This window comes from Bison bison, unplaced genomic scaffold (genome assembly GCF_000754665.1).
Source record: "Bison bison bison isolate TAMUID 2011002044 unplaced genomic scaffold, Bison_UMD1.0 scf7180017864485, whole genome shotgun sequence".
Taxonomy (NCBI): Eukaryota; Metazoa; Chordata; class Mammalia; order Artiodactyla; family Bovidae; genus Bison; species Bison bison.
Window position 1 is genome coordinate 7,156,566 of NW_011495045.1, and position 26,403 is coordinate 7,182,968.

The following is a 26,403-nucleotide window of genomic DNA, read 5'->3' on the forward strand; positions in this document are numbered from 1 at the left end:
ACTGTGGTCATGTATGGATGTGAGAGTTGGACTGTGAAGAAGGCTGAGCGCCGAAGAATTGATGCTTTTGAACTGTGGTGTTGGAGAAGACTCTTGAGAGTCCCTTGGACTGCAAGGAGATCCAACCAGTCCATTCTGAAGGAGATCAGCCCTGGGATTTCTTTGGAAGGAATGATGCTAAAGCTGAAACTCCAATACCTTGGCCACCTCATGCGAAGAGTTGACTCATTGGAAAAGACTCTGATGCTGGGAGGGATTAGGGGCAGGAGGAGAAGGGGACGAAGGAGGATGAGATGGCTGGATGGCATCACTGACTCGATGGACGTGAACTCTGGGAGTTGGTGATGGACAGGGAGGCCTGGCGTGCTGTGATTCATGGGGTCGCAAAGAGTCAGACACGAATGAGCAACTGATCTGATCTGATCTGTGTTATTCTGATGGAAGACTATGCATTCCTTGTTGACTGATTGTGGTCACTTTATACACAACATATTCTTTGGCTGAAGACTGGCCTTTGGTGTGGTTGTTGGTGGTTCATTTCACTTGCCCCATGTTCTCTTCTGTTCCACATTACTGTACAATAATCCACTTTTCATCATCTGTCATAAGTCATTTTAAAAACGGAACATTTTCACATGTAGAAATACGGTCAAGAAGATTTTTTTTTGCTTTGGAATGCAAACATCAATATGACAAGCTGGTACAAATGATATTCAATGTTGATTTGGATATTCTTTGTATGATGGCTATCTCCTGCATTGAATAACATTGACTGTTCTCAGTTAATGTCTCAATTTGATTGCTGCCAACTTCAACTGGCCTACCCAACTGTGGAACATTGTTCAGTGAGAAATCTCCAGCACAAAACTTTACAAACCACTTTTGACATGTTTAATCAGTCACAACACCTTTCCATACACTGCACAAATCTTTTTTTGCATTTCAGCTATGTTTTATCTTTTGTGAAACAATACAGCATAATATGCTGAAAATGTTGCTTTTTTTCTCCCATCTTGAATATTAAAATGGCTATACAAAAATTCACCAATATTGATAAGCTTCTTAAAAACTGTATGCTGAAATGACTCAAAGATTCAAGAGAAAGAAATAAAAAAAAAATTTAAGAGAACAGAAATTATATCAAACATTTTTCCTGACAACAACAATATATAACTGGAAATCCATTGTAGAAAGAAAATGGGAAAAACGCAAACCACATGAAGACTAAACCACATGTTATGAAAAAACCAACAGATCAATGAAGAAACTAAAAAGGCAATCAGAAAATACCTTGAGACAAATGAAAAAAAAAAAAATTTCTCCAAAATCTACCCAATACAGCAAAAGCAGTTTATTTTTTTTTTTTCAAAAGCAGTTTAAAAACAGAAGTTTACACAGATACAGGACTATTTCAAGAAATTAAAAAATCTCAAATAAACAATCCAAACGACCATCTAACGAATTAGAAAAAAGAAGAACAAGCAAAACCCAAATCAGCAGAAGGAATGCAATAATAACACTCAGAGAGGAAATAAAGAATCCAAGAAAACAATAAAAAGATCAATGAAACAGAAAATTGTTTTCTTAAAAACACAGACAAAATTGATAAGCCTTCAGCCAGGTTCATCAATAAAAAGAGATTTTAAATAAATAAACTTAGAAAATGAAAGAAGAGAAACAGAGATAAAACACACACACACAAGACAATAGAGATACCAAAAAAAAAAAAAAGCCACACAATAAGAAAATATTGTTAACAGTTATATATCAACAAATCAGACATCCTACAAGGATAAATTTCTAGAAACATATAATCTTCCAAAACTGAACCAGGAAAAAACAGACAATCTAAACAGACTGATCACTAGTAATGAAACTGAATTTACAATAAAAAAAACTTCCAAGCAAAAATTTCCAGGACCAAAGAACCTCACAGGTGAATTCTACCAAACATATAAAGAAGAAATAATACCTATCCTCTCAAACTATTCCAAAAAACTGAAGAGGAGGGAACACTCCCAAATTCATTTTATAAGGCCTCTGTTAACCAGATACTATAAAAATAAAATTATAAGCTAATATCTCTGATGACTATAGATATAAAAGTCCTCAACAAAACATTAGCAAACCAAATTCAACAGTATATGAAAAAGGATAATACACCATGATGAAGTGGGATTTATTCCAGGGATGTAAGGATGGTTTGACACCTGTAAATCAATCTATGTGATATATACCACATTAACAAAAGGATAAAAATCACATGACAACAGACACAGAAAAAGCATTTGGACAAAACTGAACAACCATTCATGATAAAAACTCTCCAAAGCTGGTATAGAGGGAAGTTATATTAAAATAATAAAGACCACTGATGAGAAATCCACAGCTAATACCATGCTCAAAAGAATAACACAAAGATTCCAAATCTTGCCATTTCTATTTAACATAGTATTGGAAGTGCTAACCACAGCAATCAAACAACAATAAGATGACCTGATATTATACATAGAAAACCCTAACGTCTCCACTAAAAAACTACCAGGACTAATAGATGAATACATTAAACTTGAAGGATATAAGATTAATATACAGAAATGTGTTGATAATAATGAAACAACTAATAACTAATAATTAACTATCAGAAAAAGAAAATAAGAAAACAATCCTATTTAAAATTGCATCAAAAATACCGAGGAGTGGTTTCTGGTTCAAGATGGCGGAGTAGAAGAACATAAGCTCATCTCCTCCTGTGAGAGCACCAAAATTGCAACTAGCTATTGAACAATTATCAACAGGAGGATACTGGAACCCACCAAAAAAAGACAGCCTAAGTCCAAAGACAAAGAAGAAGCGGCAGCAAGATAGTAGGAAGAGTGCAATCACAATAACATCAAATCCCATACCGGCCAGGTGGGTGACCCACAGACTGGAAAACATTAATAGTGAAGAAGTTCTCACACTGTTGTGAACGTTCTGGACCCCACGTCAGATTTCCCAGCCTGGGGATCTGACAAAGGGACTGGGAATTCCCAGGGAATCTGACCTTGAGAGCCAGGGGATTTGATGATAGGACTTCCAGAGGACTGGAGAAAACAGAGACTCCTGTCTTGAGGGGGCACAAACAAAATTTTGCATGCACCAATAAATACCCAGAGGACAGGGGCACTGACCCCACAGGAAACTGAACCAAGACAACCTGATGGCGCTGGAGGCCTCCTATGGAGGCACGGGTCGGAAGGGGCTCACCACAGGGACGGGGCACTGGAAAGGCCCCCTTGTAAGAACCTTTTGGAGTTTGCCGTTAACCCTACCACAGAGCCTGCAGACCCCAGGGCTAGGTTGACTAGGGCAAACAAGTACCAGGGAGGGAGTGAAATTCCGCCCATCTGCAGGTTAACTGGATTAAAGCTCTACTGAGCAAGGCCCTGCCCACCAGAGCAAGACCCAATTCTTCCCATCACCAGTTCCTCCCATCAAGAAGCTTACACAAGCCCCTTAGCCTTAGCCATCAGAGGGCAGACAGAAGCAGCAAGAAGCAGTGTCACAGAGGCTAACACAAAAACCATTATCACAGAAAGTTAATCACAATGAAAAAGCAGGAAGTTATGCCCCAGATAAGGGACACAATAAAACCCCATAGAAACAACTAGATGAAGTGGAGATAGGCAACCTTCCAGAAAAAGAATTCAGAATAACCACAGTGAAGATGATCCAAGATCTCAGGAAAAGAATGGAGGCAAAGACTGAGAAGTTGCAATCAGTTCAGTTCAGTCGCTCAGTCATGTCCGACTCTTTGTGACCCCATGAATCGCATCACTCGAGGCCTCCCTGTCCATCACCAACTCCCGGAGTTCACTCAGACTCACATCCATCAAGGCGGTGATGCCATCCAGCCATCTCATCCTCTGTTGTCCCCTTCTCCTCCTGTCCCCAATCCCTCCCAGCATCAGAGTCTTTTCCAATGAGTCAACTCTTCGCATGAGGTGGAAGTTGCAATAAGTGTTACCAAACACCTAGAAGAACTAAAGAACAGAGATGAATAATACACTAAAAGGAATCAATAGCCGAATAATGGAGGCAGAAGAATGCATAAAAGACCTGGGGGACAGAATGATGGAAATCACTGCCACAGAACAGAATATAGAAAAAAGAATGAAAAGAAATGAAGACAGCCTAAGAGATTTCTGGGACAACATAAAATGCACCAACATTCACATTATATGGGTCCCAGAAGGAGAAGAGAGAAAAAGGACCCGAGAAAACATTTGAAGAGATGATAGCTGAAAACTTAGTCAACCAAGTCCAGGAAACACAGAGAGTCCCAGGAAGGATAAACCCAAGGAGGAACATAGTAATCAAACTGACATAAATTAAAGACAGAGATAAAACATTAAAAGTGACAAGGGAAAAATGACAAATAACATACAAGGCAACTCCCATCAGGCTATCAGTTGACTTCTCAACAGAAACTCTACAAGCCAGAAGGGAATGGCATGATGTATTTAAAGTGATGAAAGGGAAGAAGCTATAACAAACAATACTCTACCCAGCAAGACTCTCCTTCAGATTTGATGGAAAAATCAAAAGCTTTCCAGACAAGCAAAAGTTAAGAGAATTTAGCACCACCAAACCAGCTTTACAACAAATGCTAAAGGAACTTCTCTAGGCAGGAAACACGAGAAGGAAAGACCCTACAGAAAATAAACCTAAAACAATTAAGAAAATGGTAACAGGACCATACATATCAATCATTACCTTAAATGTAAATAGACTAAACACACCAACCAAAAGACACAGACTGGCTGGGTAGATGAAAACATGTGTATGTATGGATTTCTACTCACCACATCACTCTGCTTAACCCCTCCAAATTCTATCTAATTAATTTATATTGTTAAGTTTATCATGTTCCCATTATGGCATGCAATTGTAATTATCTTTTATTTTTTCTCTGGATGGTGATTGTGAAAGCTGATAAACATCTTTTACTACTGTGATTATGTAACTGTTATTCACTTAATACCATTATATCATGACCGGTAAACAGAAAAGTAATAGAACTCTATATCACCCAAACTAGAATCTAATAGAAAAACCTGCAATTGCTTTTTAAAATCGAGATGCATATCAGAAGTATCTTGAAAGTTTTTGAAAAATACAAATGCTCAGGTATTGCTATTTTCTCCAGAGTTCCAGATACGTTTCTAATGAGCAGTCATGTTTAAAAACAACTGGATTCTATGATTGTCTTTTACTTTTACTAGTTTTTTTCACTTTTTCTATTTCATATTCAGTGCTCCCATTTCATTTAGTTTATGTTCTCCAGTTTTTCCAATTGGAAAAATTTCTCCAATTTCTCTCTTTTTTTAATATTCTTTCTCAAGCATTTATCAAGTATATTAGAAAAACTTTTGTATAAATACAAATATGCATAATATGTATTTTAGAAAACTTAAAATTTTTGGCTTACTTAAAAAAAATGACATTTTGAATCCACTGGTTTGACTTAGTATGAATAGAATGCTAGATTTCTAATTAATAAGTAGATATGCAACAAGTAACAAAGGTTTAGTGTATACCATAGGAACTATAGTCAATATCTTATAATAACCTATGATAGGAAATAATTTCAAAAATAATGTTGCTTTTATTTATAATCAAATCACCTTGCTGGGCACCTGAAACATTGTAAGTCAACTCTACTTCAATAAAACATATATATTTAAATGTTAAAAAAATTACTAGAAATAAGGAATAGAACTACAGTATGACCCAGGAATTCCACTACTGGGCATATATCCTTCAGTTCAGTTCAGTTCAGTTGCTCAGTCGTGTCCGACTCTTTGTGACCCCATGAATCGCAGCACACCAGGCCTCCCTGTCCATCACCAACTCCTGGAGTTCACTCAAACTCACATCCACTGAGTCGGTGATGCCATCCAACCATCTGATCCTCTGTCGTCCCCTTCTCCTCCTGTCCCCAATCCCTCCCAGCATCAGAGTCTTTTCCAATGAGTCAACTCTTCGCATGAGGTGGCCAAAGTACTGGAGTTTCAGCTTCAGCATCATTCCCTCCAAAGAAATCCCAGGGCTGATCTCCTTCAGAATGGACTGGTTGGATCTCTTTGCAGTTCAAGGGACTCTCAAGAGTCTTCTCCAACACCACAGTTCAAAAGCATCAATTCTTTGGCGCTCAGCTGTCTTCACAGTCCAACTCTCACATCCATACATGACCACTGGAAAAACCATAGCCTTGACTAGACAGACCTTTGTTGGCAATGTAATGTCTCTGCTTTCCAATATGCTATCTAGGTTGGTCGTAACTTTTCTTCCAAGGAGTAAGCGTCTTTTAATTTCATGGCTGCAGTCACCATCTGCAGTGATTTTGGAGCACCAAAAAAATAAAGTCTGACACTGTTTCCACTGTTTCCCCATCTATTTCCCATGAAGTGATGGGACCGGATTCCATCTTTGTTTTCTGAATGTTGAGCTTTAAGCCAACTTTTTCACTCTCCTCTTTCACTTTCATCAAGAGGCTTTTGAGTTCCTCTTCACTTTCTGCCATAAGGGTGGTGTCATCTGCATATCTGAGGTTATTGATATTTCTCCTGGCAATCTTGATTCCAGCTTGTGCTGCCTCCAGCCCAGCATTTCTCATGATGTACTCTGCATATAAATTAAATAAGCAGGGTGACAATATACAGCCTTGATGTACTCCTTTCCTATTTGGAACCAGTCTGTTGTTCCATGTCCAGTTCTAACTGTTGCTTCCTGACCTGCATATAGGTTTCTCAAGAGGCAGGTCAGGTGGTCTGGTATTCCCATCTCTTTCAGAATTTTCCACAGTTTATTGTGATCCACACAGTCAAAGGCTTTGGCATAGTCAATAAAGCAGAAATAGATGTTTTTCTGGTACTCTGTTGCTTTTTCAATGATCCAGCGGATGTTGGCAATTTGATCTGTGGTTCCTCTGCCTTTTCTAAAACCAGCTTGAACACGTATATCCTTAGAAAACCATAATTGAAAAAGATACATGTACCCCAACGTACACTGCAGCACTATTTACAACAGCCAGGACATGGAAGCAATAAATAAGCTGTGGTGCATATATACAATGGAATATTATTTCAGACATAAAAAGGAATGAATCTGAGTCAGTTCTAGTAAGGCAGATGAACCTACAGCAGGTTATACAGAGTGAAGTAAGTCAGAAAGAGAAAAACAATTACTGTATATTAACACATATATATATGAAACCTATAAAAATGGTAGTAATGAACCTATTTGCAGGGCAGGAATAGAGACTCAGACATAGAAACAGACTTCTGGACACAATGGAGGAAAGAAAATGTCAGATAAATTGAGAGAGTAGCCTTGAAATATATACATTACCATACGTAAAACAGATAGCTAATGGGAAGTTGCTATATAACACAGGGAGCTCAACCTGGTGCTCTGTGACAACCTAGACAGATAAGATAGGGTAGCAGGTAGGAGGGAAGTTCAAGAAGGAAGGGACATATGTATGCCTATGGCTGATTCATGTTGGTGCATGACAGAAACCAACATCACACTGTAAAGCAACTATCCTCCAATAAAAAGTAAATAAAATTTTTAAAATGCCTAGGAATAAACTTAACCAATGAGGTGAAAGATCTATATTCTAAAACTATTAATACAAAACAGTGAAGGAAGTTAAAGGTACAAAGAAATGGAAAGATATATTGTATCCACGGCTTGAAAAAATAGTATTGTTAAAATGTACATCCTACCCAAAGCAATCTACACACTTTAATGCCATTTCTGTCAAAATAGCCCATGACATTTTTCACAGAACTACTACAACTAATCCTAGAATTGATATGAAACCATGAAAGCTCCTAAAGGATCAAAGCAATCTTGAGAAAAAAGAACAAAGCTGGAGGTATCATACTCTCTGACTTCAGACTGTACTACAAATCTTCAGTAATAGTATGTATGGTACTGACACGAAACAGTATGTATAATTGTTGTCTAGTCACTGAGACATGTCTTTTACAACCCCATAAGGCTGTAGCCCACCAGGCTCCTCAGTCCATGGGATATCCCAGGCAATAACACTCTGGGTTGCCATTTCCTTCTCTAGGGGATCGTCCCAACCCAGGGACTGAAACCACGTCTCCTGCATTGGCAGGCAGATTCTTTACCACTGAGACGTCAGGGAAGCACATGTATGTACAGTACTGGCACAAAAAAACAGGCGCATAGATCAGTTAAACAGAATAGAACCCAGAAATAAATTCAGATAGTTATGGCCAATTAATGACAAAGAAGGCAAGAATATGCAATGGGGAAAGGACAGTCTCTTCAGTAAGTGGTACTGAGAAAGCTGAACAGCTACATGTAAAAGAATGAAATTAGAGCATTTTCTCACACCATTTACAAAAATAACCTCGAATGGATTAAAGATCTAAATATAAGACTGGAAACCGCAAAACATCTAGAAATTATGGGCCTAACACTCTAAGATAAATCATAGCAATATTTTTTTTAGAGTATCTAAGGCAAAGGAAATAAAAGCAAAAATAAACAAATGAGACTTAAAATATTTTGCAAGGCAAAGGAAATCATTAATAGAACAAAATGGGAGAAAAATAGGAGAAAATATCTAAAATAATAACAATAATAAGGGATTAATATCAAAAATACAGAAACAGCTCACACAACTGAATATCAAAAACAACTCACCTGGTTAAAAAGTGAGCCAGAGACCCAAATAGACATTTTCTCAAAGAAAATATACAGATGGCTATGAGGCACGTGAAAAGATGCTCAACTGTTCTTAATCATTAGAGAAATGCAAATGAAAACATGAGTTATCAACTTAAGAATGGCTATCATATGACTGCAAACAACAAACTGGCAAGGATGTGAAGAGATGTGAAATCTAACACACTGTTGGCAGAAATGTCAACTGGTGCCGCCAACTGACTATGGAAATACATTATGACAATACACTATGGAAAACAGTATAGAAATTCATCAGCTAAAACTAGAACTGCATTATGATCCTGCAATTTCACTCCTGAGTATATATCTGAAAGAAAAAGATAACACTAAGTCTAAAAGATACATGCACCCCCCAATAATCACAGCAGCGTTATTTACAATTGCCAAAATATGGAAGCAACCTAAGCATCCAACCACAGATGTATGTGTAAAAAAGATGTGAAGTGAAAGTCGCTTAACCGTGTCTGACTCTTTGGGACCCCATAGACTATACAGTCCATGGAATTCTCTATGCCAGAATACTGGAGTGGGTAGCCATTCCCTTCTGCAGGGGATCTCCCCAACCCAGGGATTGAACCCAGGTCTCCCACATTGCAGGCAGATTCTTTACAAGCTGAGCCACAAGGGAAGCCCATAAAAAAGATGTAGTGTATATATATAACAGAATACTACTCAGCCACAAGAAAGAATGAAATTCTGCCATTTGCAACAACATGTATGGACCTAGAGGGTACTAGGTTTAGTGAAATAAACCAGAGAAAGACAAATATTGTATGATTTCACTTATATGTTGAATCTAAAACACAACGAATGAATACAATAAAGAAAGATTCACAGATGTAGAACAAAATATCGGTTACTAACTGGGTGAGGGGCAAGATAGGAGTAGAGGAATAAGAGTTACAAGCTGCTTTGTATAAAAGAAATAAACTACAAGAATATATTGTACAGCACTGGGAATGTAATCAGTGTTTTTATAATAACTTTAAATGAAGTATAATCTATAAAATCATTTAATCACTACACTGTACATCTGAAACTATTATAAATCAACAATATTTCAATAAAAAAAGGAAAAACTCGAATAAAGGTATAAAAATCATACCAGTTAAACATCAAGTTAATAATTAGCTTTTGTTGGGAAAAAACCCATGAAATTAGTACTAGATGCTTTTTCAGGGCCATATACCTTAAGTTACTATTTTTTCAAATACTAAGCAACTTCAACGACCAGTCACCAGCTAATCCAGATTTAATGAGTCAATCTCCTCCTGTCATTCTAATGAATGTACAGTAGGGCTGAGATACAGAGCACTGAAAAGCCAAAGAGTCAATGTACTAGACGGTTTCTCAAACTTGGCACTGCTGACGTTTATTGTGGGGGCTGTCCAGTGCATTTCAAGACGTGTACCGGGATCCCCGGCCTCTACCTACTAGATGCAGCCAGCAGCCAACCCAGTGTGACTATCAAAAATGCCTCCAGACACTGTCATATGTTCCTGGGGGGGTGAGGGGAGGACCATCATTGGCTGAGAATCAGTGATTCAGTATACAGCAACTAGCATTAAAAATAAAAAAATACTAAAATACAAATAGACTAAATGATAACAAAGTACATCACCCATAATAAGTATATTTTTTGTTTTGATTGGATTTGTATAAACTAGGTTGCTATGTAAAATGTACTTCTTACTGTGAATCAGAATCAAAACACCTGAAAGTTGCTGCAAAGGTGCAGCAACTGACCTAATGTGACCTACTTCTCATGCTATGCAATGCTAAGTCACTTCAGTCGTGTCCGACTCTGTGCGACCCCATAGACGGCAGCCCACCAGGCCGCCCCGTCCCTGGGATTCTCCAGGCAAGAACACTGGAGTGGGTTGCCATTTCCTTCTCCAATGCAAGAAAGTGAAAAGTGAAAGTGAAGTCGATCAGTCGTGTCCGACTCTTAGCGACCCCATGGATTGCAGCCTAACAGGCTCCTCCGTCCATGGATTTTCCAGCCAAGAGTACTGCAGTGGGGTACCATTGCCTTCTCCGACCTACTTCTCATAACAAATGGCAAAAACACAAATGGCAATCATGAAGGAAATATAAGACTTAGAAAGCCTAGCTTAAAATCAGTAATTCCAGGAAAAGGAAAAGAAACAAATGCAGATGTATTTAAATAAATAATAGAAGAAATTTTTCTTGAGTTAAAGGTTTGAGTGCAGATTTCAAGAGCTTAAAACCATTACAAATAGGAATTTAAAAAATCTAAAAGACACCACATTCCACTGGAGGTCCTAAATTTTAAGGAGAATGAAAAACTTTACAAAAACTTCAGAAAGAACAAGTTCTTTATTAGGAAAGAATAACATTAAGTTTGCTATCTATAATACTAGAAGACAGACAATCTCAAACTACTGAGGGGTAAATAAGAAATGTATACCCACTCAAGATAAATATGATATGCATAATGGGCAAAACATAGACTGTTCTGTACCTGCAGAGATCTGAAAGTATATTACCCAAGTATGCTTGATGAAAACAGTGGAGGATAAACACTAACCAAATGGCAATTACATAAAAACCAAAGAATTACATGATAAGAGAAGAAAAAAACTTTATGAGCAAAAATCATCAGACAGAAGATGGCAATGCGGCTGCCATTTGAAATATAACTGTTAAATAAACACTAATAAACATTCTTAAAATGTAAGCGATACAACATAGGGGAAATCCTAACTATAGCTTGGAACTCAATGTTTTAAAAGAAAAAACTCTTAATGATACTGGGTAAAAACTGGAGAAAAGGGTTAGGAATAAAAAAGATAAAAGCTTACATGATCTTATTTAACTTTCACTATGGAAGGCAATGGCACCCCACTCCAGTGCTCTTGCCTGGAGAATCCCATGGATGGAGGAGCCTGGTGGGCTGCAGTCCATGGGGTCGCAACTGAGCGACTTCACTTTCACTTTTCACTTTCATGCATTGGAGAAGGAAATGGCAACCTACTCCAGTGTTCTTGCCTGGAGAGTCCCAGGGACCGGGCGGCCTGCCGTCTGTGGGGTCGCACAGAGTCGGACTCGACTGAAACAACTTAGCAGCATGGCTATCTCCTTTCCTCCAAATGTCCTTCCTTCCATTACTTCAGCACATCAGACTTCTTTCCACCTCAAGGCTTGTGGACATGTGTTCTTTCCCCTACCCTTTGCATTGCTAACTCCTTTATCAAGCTTCAGATCTCAATCTAAGTAACACCCCTTAGAGAATCCACTCCTAAATGCCCTATCAAAGGTTGCTGCTCTGGAAGTTCAATCATGTTTTCTCTCTTCCTAGAGATTATCAATATTTGAAAAAACATGTGTCTACCTCTTCTTTTAGAATACAAGTAGCATGAGAACAAGTTAGGGTTAGGGTCTGCCACGTTTGTCATTATTTCTCTAGCAATTCAAACACTGAATTGCTAAATAAATAAACAAAATTTATTTAAAAATTTTGAATGAACAAAAGAATGCATGAATGAATGAATGCACTGAAGAAAGAAAATAAACAAGGTAGTAAGAATAAACTTTGTATTTGTTTAAATTGTTTCTGCAGTTAAAGAATTACACACAGTATTTTTATAGTTTTTGAAAGGGAATTTACTAAAAGAAAAAATAATAATAAAAAAACAAGGTTAAGAGAAAAAGATCTTTGTGGAATAGGACCAAAGAAAATCCGTATTTCTACTTGGCTCACACTTGATGTTCTTCTGCTTTTCTCTTGATCAGGTGCATCATTAGCATATCACAGTCAGTCTCCCTTATCAGTGGGTTCCACATCTGTAGATTCAACCAACTACTGAGCCGAAATAGTTGGGAAAAAAATTTCATAAAGTTCCAAAAAGTGAAACTTGAATTTTCTGCAACCAATGGCAACTATTTACATAGCTTTTACACTGTATTAGGTATTATAATTTAGAGATGATTTAAAATGTATGGGAGGATGCGTGTAGGTTATATGCCAACGACTACACCATTTTACATAAGAGACTTGAGCATCTGACAATTTTGGTTATCTGTAAGGTGCCCTGTAACCAATCCTCTGTGAATACTGAGGGATGACTGTACAAACACTTTGAAGTGGGGTTTTCTTTTTTGGCCTCCCTCCAGGGTATTTTCTTGGCCTAAATCCAAGTCACTTTCACACACAGAACAGAAGTCCTTGGAACACCACAGCACTCCTCACTAGTAACACTGTGGTGCTGCTATTCCCTGCCTTAGGGAAGTAAAAATACCACTGCTAAATTCCTAGGTAAAGCCGACGGAGAATAAGGCGTGCACGCACAGAGCAATCAGAAAATGTAGGCACTCTGTCTCCATTGCTAAAGAGAGGTCACACACTCACACCAAAATTCGCCTCACACCGTATTCTGAGACCTCTTATGCCTCCTCATCTCACTCTGCGTTCTCCCTAGATACTTCCTCCACTCCCACAGCTTTAAATGCCACTCATATGCCAATAATTCCTTTCAGCAAAGCTGTAAGAAATACACTTTTATGACCCTCTAAAAAATAAAAAAACAATATGCCAATTAAACTATGCTACAATGCCCAAATAACCATCCCAGGCAACAGAACTAGTCACACCAGCCTTTCATTGCTCTGAAATTTCTTTTAAAGAGCCTGACAGATAAGGCAATTTCCTCGGGTGTATTGAATTTCAATGCTGGGCCTGTGATGGCAATCCCTTTCTATTTAACACAGCTTTTTCACTTGTGGCTATTTTCCCTTTTTAGGTCTCATAAAACACTTGTTTTGGAGGAAAATGTAAAATTGTTGTTTATCCCTGCTATCAATACACAAATTACAAACAATACACACAACTGCTTATCCAAAAGGGATTCAGTTCAGTTCAGTTCAGTTGCTCAATCGTGTCCAACTCTTTGCGACCCCATGAACCACAGCACGCCAGGGCTCCCTGTCCGTCACCAACTCCTGGAGTTCACCCAGACTCATTTCCATCAAGTTGGTGATGCCATCCAACCATCTCATCCTCTGTCGTCCCCTTCTCCTCCTGCCGTCAATCTTTCCCAGCATCAGGGTCTTTTCAAATCAGTCAGCTCTTCTCATCAGGTAGCCAAAGTACTGGAGTTTCAACTTCAGCATCAGTCCTTCCAATGAACACTCAGGACTGATCTCCTTTAGGATGGACTGGTTGGATCTCCTCACAGTCCAAGGGACTCTCAAGAGTCTTCTCCAACACCACAGTTCAAAAACATCAATTCTTTGGCGCTCAGCTTTCTTTATAGTCCAACTGTCACATCCATATATGACTACTGGAAAAACCATAGCCTTGACTAGACGGACCTTTGTTGACAAAGTAATTAGGGAGGCCATTAATTATAAGCCACAACCTGTTTTCTGAGATGTCAAAATGTGCATCTTATAAATAAGATATACATGTCTGAGACCTACAATACTCAACTTATATATAGGTACTTATTCAAAATTATTACCTAGATACAAAATTACTACAAAGATACTTCAAATCACCATGCCTAGATCTTTCTCCTGGAGTCCGATACTACATTTATCCTCCCGTTCTCGTATAACATTGACATCAAACAGTTTCCAAAAACAGGTACTCTATATTGAACTGACTCTTTCCCCCATCTCTTACTACCAATGTTGCCTAAGTCACCTAGGCCTAGCCATTCTATGCCCAAAAGATCTCTCAAATTTATGTCATGTCCTTTCCTTCTCCTCAAACCTTAGTTCAAGATAACATCTCTTACAGTAAGACATAAATTATGGTAGGAGTTATAATGTCCTGCTGGTTTATTTTGTAAATGGCATGATATCCATCCTCTACCTAAAAAGTTTCAGTGGCCCAACACTGGTTGCAAGAAGGGGTAAAAACTCCTCACCATAACATAACATAACCTAATATCCAAGCTACCATTTTCTAACTTCATCTCCTGCATCTACTATCTCCAAACATTCTCACAGAACTCTGCTATGTCATTCTTAGTACACCAGTTTAATCTACCTTATTGGTTTTTCAGCTTTACTTATTGTATTATTTTTATTTTTTTAATTTTATTTTTAAACTTTACAATATTGTATTGGTTTTGCCAAATACAGAAATGAATCCGCCACAGGTATACATGTGTTCCTCATCCTGAACCCTCCTCCCTCCTCCCTCCCCATACCATCCCTCTGGGTCATCCCAGTGCGCCAGCCCCAAGCATCCAGTATCGTGCACCGAACCTGGACTGGCGTCTCGTTCCATATATGATATTATATGTATTTCAATGCCATTCTCCCAAATCATCCCACCCTCTCCCTCTCCCACAGAGTCCAAAAGACTGTTCTATACATCAGTGTCTCTTTTGCTGTCTCGTATACAGGGTTATTGTTACCATCTTTCTAAATTCCATATATATGCGTTAGTATACTGTATTGGTGTTTTTCCTTCTGGCTGACTTCACTCTGTATAATAGGCTCCAGTTTCATCCACCTCATTAGAACTGATTCAAATGTATTCTTTTTAATGGCTGAGTAATACTCCATTGTGTATATGTACCACAGCTTTCTTATCCATTCATCTGCTGATGGACATCTAGGTTGCTTCCATGTCCTGGCTATTATAAACAGTGCTGTGATGAACCTTGGGGTACACGTGTCTCTTTCAATTCTGGTTTCCTCAGTGTGTATGCCCAGCAGTGGGATTGCTGGGTCATAAGGCAGTTCTCTTTCCAGTTTTTTAAGGAATCTCCACACTGTTCTCCATAGTGGCTGTACTAGTTTGCATTCCCACCAACAGTGTAAGAGGGTTCCCTTTTCTCCACACCCTCTCCTGCATTTACTGCTTGTAGACTTTTGGATCGCAGCCATTCTGACTGGCGTGAAATGGTACCTCATAGTCGTTTTGATTTGCATTTCTCTGATAATGAGTGATGTTGAGCATCTTTTCATGTGTTTGTTAGCCATCTGTATGTCTTCTCTGGAGAAATGTCTTTTTAAGTTCTAGAATTTTCATTAGGTTCTTCCTTAGAATTCTATTTCTCTGCTCAAATTTTCCACCGTCTTATCAATTTTGACTATCTTTTTCTCTAAATCCTTTAACATGAAAGTTCTTGTTTCCTAATTCAAACATATGCAAGTTTGTTTATATCAACTACTTTTTCTCTTGACTATGAATCCATTTTCCTTTTTTCAAGTCTCTCAATATTTTTATTTTTACGAAACATGATGCATAAAGGAACGATAGATACTGAAATAGATATTTTCCCCAGTGAAGGTAAATTCATTTTCTCTGTCAAACAGCTAGAGTGAAGAGTAGCTCTCTTCAATACAAAAGGAGTTCATTTGGGTTGGAGCTGAGCAGCCCTTTAGTTCCAGTTCACTTCTGGTTTCAAATGTCTTGAAGATGGAATCAGGTGTCTTCCTATGGCAAGGCTTTGGGATTTAAACACTGTAAGACTTTAAGATACTTCTCTCTTTGCTGCTAAGTCACTTCAGTCGTGTCCGACTCTGTGTGACCCCACAGACGGCAGCCCACCAGGCTCCCTGGTCCCTGGGATTCTCCAGGCAAGAACACTGGAGTGTGTTGCCATTTCCTTCTCCAATGCATGAAAAGTGAAAAGTGAAAGTGAAGTTGCTCAGACATGTCTGACTCTTAGCGACCCCATGGACTGCAGCCTACCAGGCTCCTCCATCCATGGGATTTTCCAGGCAAGAGTACTGGAGTGGGGTGCCATTGCCTTCTCCTCTCTCTAGCTCAGTCCTAACTTTCTTCATCACTGCTTACTCAGCAAGAGTCCTGATAAGATTTGGCTTCTCAGGTGAACCAGTATTTGAGGATCAATCCTATCCTCCAATCTGTCAGCTCGTATGCAACTAATAAAGTTCAGCTGGTTTCTCTTAGGGCCATAAACAATCCCATGTAGCAGGCTTGCTCCATTGCCTGCCTACACCTCCAGGCTCAGTTAATGCTCTCAGGGACACAAGCAGCCACCAGTCTCTTTGTGCCTAAGTGTGTCTAGGAAGGCACAAAGGTGCATCTTGAACTTGGTTCATTTAACTTCTTTGTGACACAGCTTTCCAATGAATTTTAAAAAATACAACTTTTTAAATCATGTGCTTCCCCGTCATTACACAGAGAGCAGTCGTCTCCTGACATCTTCTACATCCATTCTTCTCTTATTGAAAAGTTATATTCCCTCCTTTTCTTACCATCTTCAAACTGAAATATTATGTTTTCTGAAAAATTTGCTTTCCGTCCTCTAGATAGCTGTCATTACCTCTTTACTCATCTGTATTCTCCACTAGTCTGTGAATTCTGTTCACTCACCTGTGGTCTCCATTAGCCTGTACAAATATAATGACGTATACTGTAGCTGTGGACAGACAGTGGTAAGGAAGGTAGGCAGAAATCAGAGCAAATATATGTTTATGAAATGAAAAAGATGTATGTTGGCTTTTAAATATATGTTATGCATTGAAGACCACACTGTACCTAATCCGTACATTAACTGATGGTTTATTGCTTCACCAGCTAAAAACATTTTCTCTCAACAAATTGAGAATTACCAATAAGCCAAGAATTATACACATATATTTGAACAAAACTTAATGATGGAAAACTTTGCTGATTCCAAATGAAATGTATATCCTTAAAAAAATACCAAGCAATATTGGCCAATAGGGAGGAGGCCCTAGTATACTATCATATTTTACAAGAGAACTGCTCAGCTCTCTAACTTTAGCACATTCTATAAACACCAGAATTAAACTGCAGTCCTGTAATATGCTCCCTGTTATATTTTTACATGACCCTATGTTATGCCATAAGGCAGCTATTTATATTCCTAATGTAAAGAGGTATGGTTGCTTGAATATATCAATGTTTTCTTATTCAATGAATAAAGTTCTATTCTCAAGAAGAAAAAAAAAATTTTCAATACATACACAATCACACATACCAAGCATTTACAAAGAACATGATGCTCTACTCTAAAAAAGGGGTAGGGAAAAGATATACCCTGATCAGAGTACTTTAAATATACTAATTTTGATATCTGAGAAATTCCTAAGGCAGAATTACTAAGAGGTGTTAAAACAATTTGTCTAGGATGGTAAATCAATTTAGAAAGCTTAATGCTGATTATCTAGGGTAAAGGAAATAGAATCGATGACAGAAAAAAGATATCAAAACAAGTCATTTAGTCAGAGTTCTTGGTAAAATAATTTGAAAGCTAGAAACTTATTTTTACATTTCTTGTTAATTTTTTAAATGTCTTAAAACAGAAGTGAACAGAAGGTAAGGGCAATTTAAAATGATATTCCATTAAACACACAAATTATTTTAAATGATTAAATTAATCCATAAAATAAATACCTATATCTGGAAAAATCAGAACTGGGACCTCTAGTAAACAATTCTGAAACATTTAAAAATATGTTTTAAAGGGGTAATGAATTTTAAAATGCCTAAGAAAGATGTTGCTATGAGCTGTCCCTCCATCTACAGTTAGGTTATCTATAGGTATCACCATTCTATCAGATGATATGAGGAGTAACTGCTAAGCAAGGACATTCACACCACAGAAGAAATTAATCTGCAAGAACCCTAAATGCACAGGTATTAATTAGGATGGTTGTACTGTAGTTTTATCTTACACAGAAAATATTTAAATGGAAGCTGAATGACAGCTGGTGGTGAAATGTGAGTCTGTGATTTAATCACTCAGAAACTATCAGCACTAAGGCAATATAAGTGTAAAGGGCTTTCGAAAGTGCTTGTGGGTTTCTATAATACGCTTACCTGGAGCAACAACAAACTAGGGGTTTGATTTTGTGTTGTTTATCTAGGCAATTGGTGGGGGGAAGTGAGTTATGAAAGACATTAACTACCTTCACAACCACTGACCTTCTAAGTAAGTAGTTTCTTAAGATAAGAGGAATATGCTAAGAAAATAAGGTTCACTTACTGACTGGAGAAATTTCTTAATATGCCTACATGGTCTCACTGAAAGTACAGAAGGCTTAGGTCACCAAGAAAAAAAATGAATCAGCAAATGGGCAAAGATCAGAAGGATTCCATATTTAAGGACTGTTATGTCATAGTTCCCATGGAAATGAATATAGAAAAGCATGAGAAGTGTGAGTGATGCAGAGGCACTGGCCATCCAGATTAGACTGGCTACTACTAAGATCAAAATAAATACATTTAAGTTTTATAAGGTGACTAGATTACTTCAAAGTCCTCCACAGGATAGCCACTCAAATATCTCCTAGTGGTCTAACTTGAACTCCTAAGAACTGGGGTAAGAGCATTTCTGGATAGGGACCATATTAAAAAATGCCTTGTCTTTGTCTTTATTTTCAGCACATAAAAAAGAAAAGAATCACAATCTATTACTTTTAATTAAAGCATGCACAATATAATACATCAAATTAAACTGCTATTAGACTTGAGCTCATTTTTATTTACCAAATAAATTAGGGGGAAAAGTGCGTTTTCTTAAGGGTTCATATTAACTCTTTCCTTTATGTAGATGGAAAAATATTAATTTTTAATGATCAAAAGTACAAATGAAGATTTATAAAATAAGAGAAAGAATGAGAAAATTTGGTATCAGTATTATGATACAAGAAAATAAATTTCAATGAAGAAAGAAATCATTTGAAAAAATACATCCAATAATTTAACATTAAAATTGGAGGGAAGAAACCACAGAAAAAAATACCGTGCTTTGATAAATTACAATGAGGGACCAAAAACTTAAAAATGAATTTACAACACAAATCAGAAGGACAACTAACAAAATACTCAACAACGCAAGTCCTTTTTCGGATCTCATAATTCTTTTGGGAATGACTCTAAACAGGCCGTATCTTTAATATTCTCTCAACTTCATACATCCCATTACCAGAATTTAATAGCAAAAGATTAAAGTAGATATGTGAAACTCACACCTGAAGAGATATTTTTCTCTAGATGTAAATAGGTAGCTGTTCAGTCCCTAAGTCATATCTTACTCTTTTGCAAACCCATGGCCTGTAGCCCGCCAGGCTCCTCTGTCCATGGGATTTCCAGGCAAGAATAGTGGAGTGGGCTGCCATTTCCTCCTCCAGGGGAACTTTTCGAACCAGGGATTGAATCATGTTTTCTCCATTGGCAGGTGGATTCTTTAGGGGAGGGACTTAAAAAGATGTCAAGTAAAATGTACTAACATTGTGTAAGTGTATAAAATACTAAAGAACTAAACTACAAATAGCAAGTATAATGTATTTATTTGCTTCAAATAATATGTGAGACATTAGCAATAAGTTGATAATTACTGAAACCGAGAGATGGGTACTTATTCCTTTTGTACATATATTTGAAGTTTTCCATAAAAAAAAATATTTTAAATTATTTATTTAATAATATCTTGCTTAGTATGGTTAACTGCCATACATTACTAAATCAATAATGTTTACTGCCATGGATTACTAAATCAATAATATTTTAGTCATTTCAAAAAATATATTATCCTTCATATAAAGAAGACACTAATGACCAAGTAAAACAACTGCTCTGACAATTTTTATAGAATAACCAATTCATGTTGTTGCTCAAAGTCTTTCACACAGTTCCTCTTGAGAACTCTATGTATTTAAAAAACTCAGCAGCTAGAGTAAGGCTAAATGTTCAATTAGAAGTTAACCAGACTTTATGAGAATCAAACACAAAGCAATACCTTTGAATTTAAAGAGAAAACAATTTTTTTTAAAAAATAAGAAAGAAAAGCAAAGAATGCTACAAAGCTTCTGTCTTACCTTGACCAAGATGTGAAGGTTTTTGAGAAATTATGTGACCACCACCATCTAAAACATACTGGGTACTAAAGTTATCAGCAGCTGTCTTTGTTGTAATTGAAACCTAGAATAAGAAAAACTCAAATAAAATTATGATTTTATATACTGCAGTGGGCTCATTATAAAATGAGGTTTAAAATAATAAATGTATATTCTCTCAACTGAAAAAAGTTTGACTTAGTAAGTTCTTACAACCACTTCTCTTTGAAATATTCCATAGTGATACACTAATAAACAATAGGCTAGCTTACATTTTTCATGTTGCAAATTACTGATTTTTATTCCAAATATATTACCTTAAAACATACACACACATCAGTAAACTTGAATGGCTATTTGTACTGTATGTATTAAATGACTTAACATCTGTAAAATCAAATACTTCAATTGCATTAGGGAAGCTTGCTTTTCAACGGACAATTCCTACAAAGTTGCTGGCAAAGTGAAAAATTCTTTTGTAAAGTGACCATTCACTCCTTCCTTTATGTTGAGTATAAAATTGCACTTCTGTATTTCAAGTTAATGGTTCAAAAGAATAAAAATCAATTAATCAAACATATATGTTGATTTATCAGCAATATTTCTTAAACCCAAACTTTAAACTCACTGTTTAAATGGAAACATTTTATTATTTAAAAAACTAGAATTAAAACATATAAAAAAGGATTCCATTCAGCATGAAAATATTTCCTAAGATATTACAGTCATAGAAATATAAATTTAAGAATGTCTGAACTCTTCTGAGCCATCCTCACCCTCAGCTTTCTACTTACCAACTTTTGTGAGATTACTAGAAGAACACATGCTATAACAATGGTAAAACATTCCATTATGAGAAAACACCATAGTTGGTGAGTGGGAATGTTGGCAAAAAAGCAGGATGGATTCAAAAAAGCCTTTTCACATTTTGAGTGAGCAATGACCACCCAAAATTGGGAGCAATCTTTCTCAGTCATCCTTGGACTAAGCAGAGCTGACTATCTTAAAATACATCTATATAATTTAGAAAGAAGCCACAAAGATTCAGCACCACTACTGGAATTCATCTAGGTCCAGTTGGGTCTACATGTGATGATTCTGTCACCAAGTCCTAACCATGCCCTGATTTATGGTAGGCCAGATGGCTCTGTGGAACATGTGGGTACCACGAAGGCAACACCAGTCACCACAAATATATATGTGTGTATGTATGTATGTATATATATATATATATGGCATATAAATATATGGCTTCTCCAGCTCACAGTACTAGCATACAAGCAGAGTCTGTTAGATTTTCTCCAAGGGTGATGTCCATAAAATCATTATTAGAGGCTCATTGCTGCAGGCTGCTATTTCTGTCATAAATGTTCCCCCACCCCCGCAAAAGTTGTACCTGAGGACTTCCCTGGGGGTCAAGTGGTTAGGAATTCACCTGCCAATGCAGGGGATACAGGGTTTGATCCCTGGTCCAGGAAGATTCCACATGCTGTGGGGCAACTAAGCCCGTGAAGCACAACTATGAGCCTGAGCTCTCAAGCCCGTGAGCTGCAGCTACTGAAGCCCACGCACCCCAGAGCTGGTGCTCTGCGACAACGGAAGCCACCACGATGAGAAAACTGAGCACTGCAAAAGAGAGGAGCACCCACTCGTCACGACTAGAGAAAGCCTGTTCACAGCCAGGAAGACCCAGTGCAGTCAAAAATTAAAAACAGATAAATAAAATAAACAACAACAATCTTGCTACCAAAAAAAAGTTGTACCTGAAACAAAGTTGTGAGCCTCTGTATACTCTCCAGTGATTCTTCTATTTCCAATAATACACTTCATGGTTCAAAAGTTGTATTTTAAAAAAGTTTTCCTGATAACCAATCTCAATCTTCCCAGCTGCATCCCAACTCTATAGTGTCTAATTGTGATTCCCTCTAGTGAAGTGAAGTCGCTCAGTCGTATCCAACTCTTAGCGACCCCATGGACTACAGCCCGCAAGGCCCTCCGTCCATGGGATTTTCCAGGCAAGAGTACTGGAGTGGGGTGCCATTGCCTTCTCCAGATTCCCTCTAGTAAAGTTTGTTAAAAACAAAGAGTACAGAAATTCCTAGAGATTTTCTTTCCTATTTCTAATTTAATCACTTTATGATTGTCCCTCTAAAAATAATTCTACATTTAACCAAACACTGCTCCAAAATGCCATGGTCAACTGAATTCTATTTCTATTCTCCAAAGAGCTAGCCACTTGACGTAAGCTGGTGTCACTGAGTAAAGGCAGCCCTGGAACTCTGAGTTCTAGTGCTAACTCTGCCAGTGGCTTGCTAGATGGTCCTGAATAAATGATTACACTATCATCTTAGGAGAAGGATGATGATAAGATGAAGATGATGCTAATACTTTATAAGGTTACACGGGTTTTTGCTTTAACTACTTCAAAGCACTTTACAGATTTAGCCTTAAACCATTAGGGAATAGTAAACAAACTCCAGCCTAGATGAATAAACAGAAGTGCTAAAAAGCAAAATAGAACCTTAGTGGTCATAATGCAACATTTATGTTAAAGAAGTTTAAAAAAATAAAAAAAAAAAAGAACATAATATCGTCTTCCAGTGTTAAAATTTTAAAAACTAAATTGTTTATGGTACTATGGAAATTTATTTAGATAGGAAATCCTTTGTAATTCCCTGCAAAAGACAGTGAAGGATAACACACACACACAGTTTCACAAATTCATAAAACACAGTGTGTTCCTCAGAAGAAGGAATTGTATTTCAAGAGTTCATTTCATCATATGATCCTGTGTCCTGGACAGGAAACCTTTTTTTGGACCAGGCACAGGTTCAGAATGTGTTAGCTGCTGTTAGCTGTGCAGCAGCTAACACATTTGAATTGGTAATAACTCCACCATCAGAAGCATCTTTAATATTACAAATTATTACTGGTGCTTCTGACTAGAGACATTGAGGAATTGTGGCAGTGAATGACTCCAGTGGTGTTCTCAAGAGAAAAAATAAATTTATTTTAAAGAATTTTAAAATGAGTTTATTTTAAAAGAAGTTTTAGAAGTCCTTAGAGGTTATATTAATTATCAATTGTTAAAAACTGACTCTCTGGTCTAGTTAATGAATTTCAATAAATTATAATACTATTACAAAGTTAAAATTGCATAAAAGCATTTAAGCTTTAGATAAGTACTATTTTTCTCAATGTTTCAGAAAGTAAGTAAATTAAAAGCTTAGTATATATCTTTAAATTCATGAGGAAAAAAAATCCTCTCCTAACAAAATTTCATTTAAGATAATTAAAGTTTTGTGGAGGTTTTTTGGTTTTGTTTTGCTTCTGCTGACTTTTGGACAAATACTTTACTTTGGCACAAAAACAAAATCTGAAAAGTAAGGTAAATGGTCCTCGTGATTCAGCTGAAATGTGAACCACACATGGATCACTGACCTGTCTTTTCTTCCTGAGTGTGAGTATGCCTGCCTGTCTGCCTACAGCTGTACGTTATGACTTCCCCCAAATACTCCACTGTGGGACACTAGCAACAGGGAGATCCTGGCCTTGGCTTTTCCCCTTTCCACAGTTTTATTATCAGTGAGAAAGTTGCATTTATGAAACATGATATACCAACTGCTTAAAAAATTCTGTGCCTATTCTAATTAAAGGCTTACTACAATGGCTCTCAGGGACACAGGAGGCATCCTGCGCCGTGTCACAGGGAGCAGGAAACATCAGAACGAAACTAGAGGCTTCCCTCTACTCTTCCACAGCTCTGTGGGACCACAAATAAGGGCATCCCAACTTCCATCTCGGAGAAGGCAATGGCACCCCACGCCAGTACTCTTGCCTGGAAAATCCCATGGATGGAGGAGCCTGGTGGGCTGCAGTCCATGGGGTCGCTAAGAGTCGGACACGACTGAAGCGACTTAGCAGCAGTAGCAGCAGCTCATTTTAGTTAGTATGTTTAGTAATACGTACCAGGAATGTAACACTGAAGACTGATGAATATTCCAAAATTACTGTTCCACAACAATAATAAATTTCAAGAGATGTTATGCTTAATGATATAATTTAAAAAAAAAACATGAATCACTTTGTTTCAGTCACTGATACATTCATCAGATTATGAAAACAGGTAATTCCAGTTTTAAATGCCACTCTGTTATAAAAATTTATTTTTTACTGTTTTGGACTGATTGGAAGTCATTTTATAACTGAAAAATTAGGAAAACTGCTTATTCTTTTAAAATGCATAAATTAAAAAAACAGAATTAGATATATTTTAAATTTCGACAGCCAATTTTGCTGAAAGTCTACTTAATTTTTCTTTTTATAACTAAAATTATGATTAACTTTAAAATAATTTAACACAAGATAATTTAAACAGCTGGAGTTTTGAGTGATGGCTGTGTGACAAAACTATATCCCAATTATCTATTATCAATTTACCTAGTCAGAGATGATTTACATCTGTATGACTTTAAATCTATCTACATCAGTTAGTTTGGCCAATAGAATAACCAAATCACTAATTTTTATTATGTAATCACAATCTCTATCCAAAAATTTTCAAAATAAACTGGAGCCTTTAAAATAAACATGTAACTTCTATACTTCCAACTTCAATTCTTCCTGAATGGTGAAGTGTATTGTTTAAAAAGTAATATTTTTCCCCAGAAAAGCACTCATTAGTTTGTCTTCCTAAATAATGTTTTAATTTTAAAATATAATTGACTTTAAGAACTATATATTACTATGTTTCTGAAATAGTATTCAGAAGCCTCCGATATACATTTCAACTTGACTACTCCTTGATAAAATCTCTATTGAGCACTATGGACCTGAGTATATTCATTATTTTAATATGAGGCATTTTTAAACTTACTAATACCTTTTTAATCATGCTAGTAAGAAAGCAGCATGAGGTACTGTGGAAAACCCAGTACTGAGAGGTGTGAAATTATAAATGAATTTTTGGCTTTGCCATGGATACACTATGTGTCTCTAAAGAGATCACAGTTTTCATATTCCATTTACTTCACTGTGCACAGTTCCTCTGAACTAAACCACTCACATACAGTAGATAAATAAACTTTAACTGAATTATTATTAGACTGTTTTGAAGTTGGGTTAAGAAAACCTGGCATTATTAAAAAGAATGCATTTGAATCAGTTCCAGTGAAGTGAATGAAACTGGAGCCTATTATACAGAGTAAAGTAAGTCAGAAACAAAAACACCATTACAGTATACTAACGCATATATGTGGAATTTAGAAAGATGGTAACGATGACCCTATATGTGAGACAGCAGGAGACACAGATGTAAAGAACAGACTTTTGGACTCTGTGGGAGAAGGCGAGGGTGGGATGATTTGAGAGGGTAGCGTTGAAACATGTATATTATCATATGTGAAATAGATCGCCAGTCCAGGTTCGATGCATGAGACAGGGTGCTCAGGGCTGGTGCACTGGGATAACCCTGAGGGATGGGATGGGGAGGGAGGTGGGAGGGGGGTTCAGGATGGGGAACACATGTACACCCATGGCTGATTCATGTCAAGGTATGGCAAAAACCACTACAATATTGTGAAGTAATTAGCTTCCAATTAAAATAAATTTTTAAAAAAGAAAAGAAAACCTGGCATTTGGCTTCAGAAAACCTCATTTTCTTATCAAAAATATAGGGAGACTAAACCATAAAAGACTAAGATGGAGACTAGCACTGGGGAGTGCTCCAGAGAAGATCATTTGTGGGCGCAAGACAGAAAGAGAAGTGGGGCTGTGCCACAGTCACAGCAGGCCTTGGCAGGCCCCAGGGGGCACTCT

At 37.2% G+C, this 26,403-nt stretch overlaps 1 protein-coding gene across 3 annotated transcripts in view; it reads right to left on the reverse strand.

Annotated features, from left to right (window-relative positions):
- The window catches only part of PMS1 (PMS1 postmeiotic segregation increased 1 (S. cerevisiae)), a 123,942-nt gene that overhangs the window by 81,037 nt on the left and 16,502 nt on the right, over nt 1-26,403 (reverse strand). For all 3 annotated transcript variants that reach the window (XM_010862906.1, XM_010862905.1, XM_010862904.1), the window contains exon 4: nt 20,569-20,671. In XM_010862906.1, the coding sequence (XP_010861208.1) occupies nt 20,569-20,671 (103 nt within the window). The remainder of the gene's footprint in view (nt 1-20,568; nt 20,672-26,403) is intronic.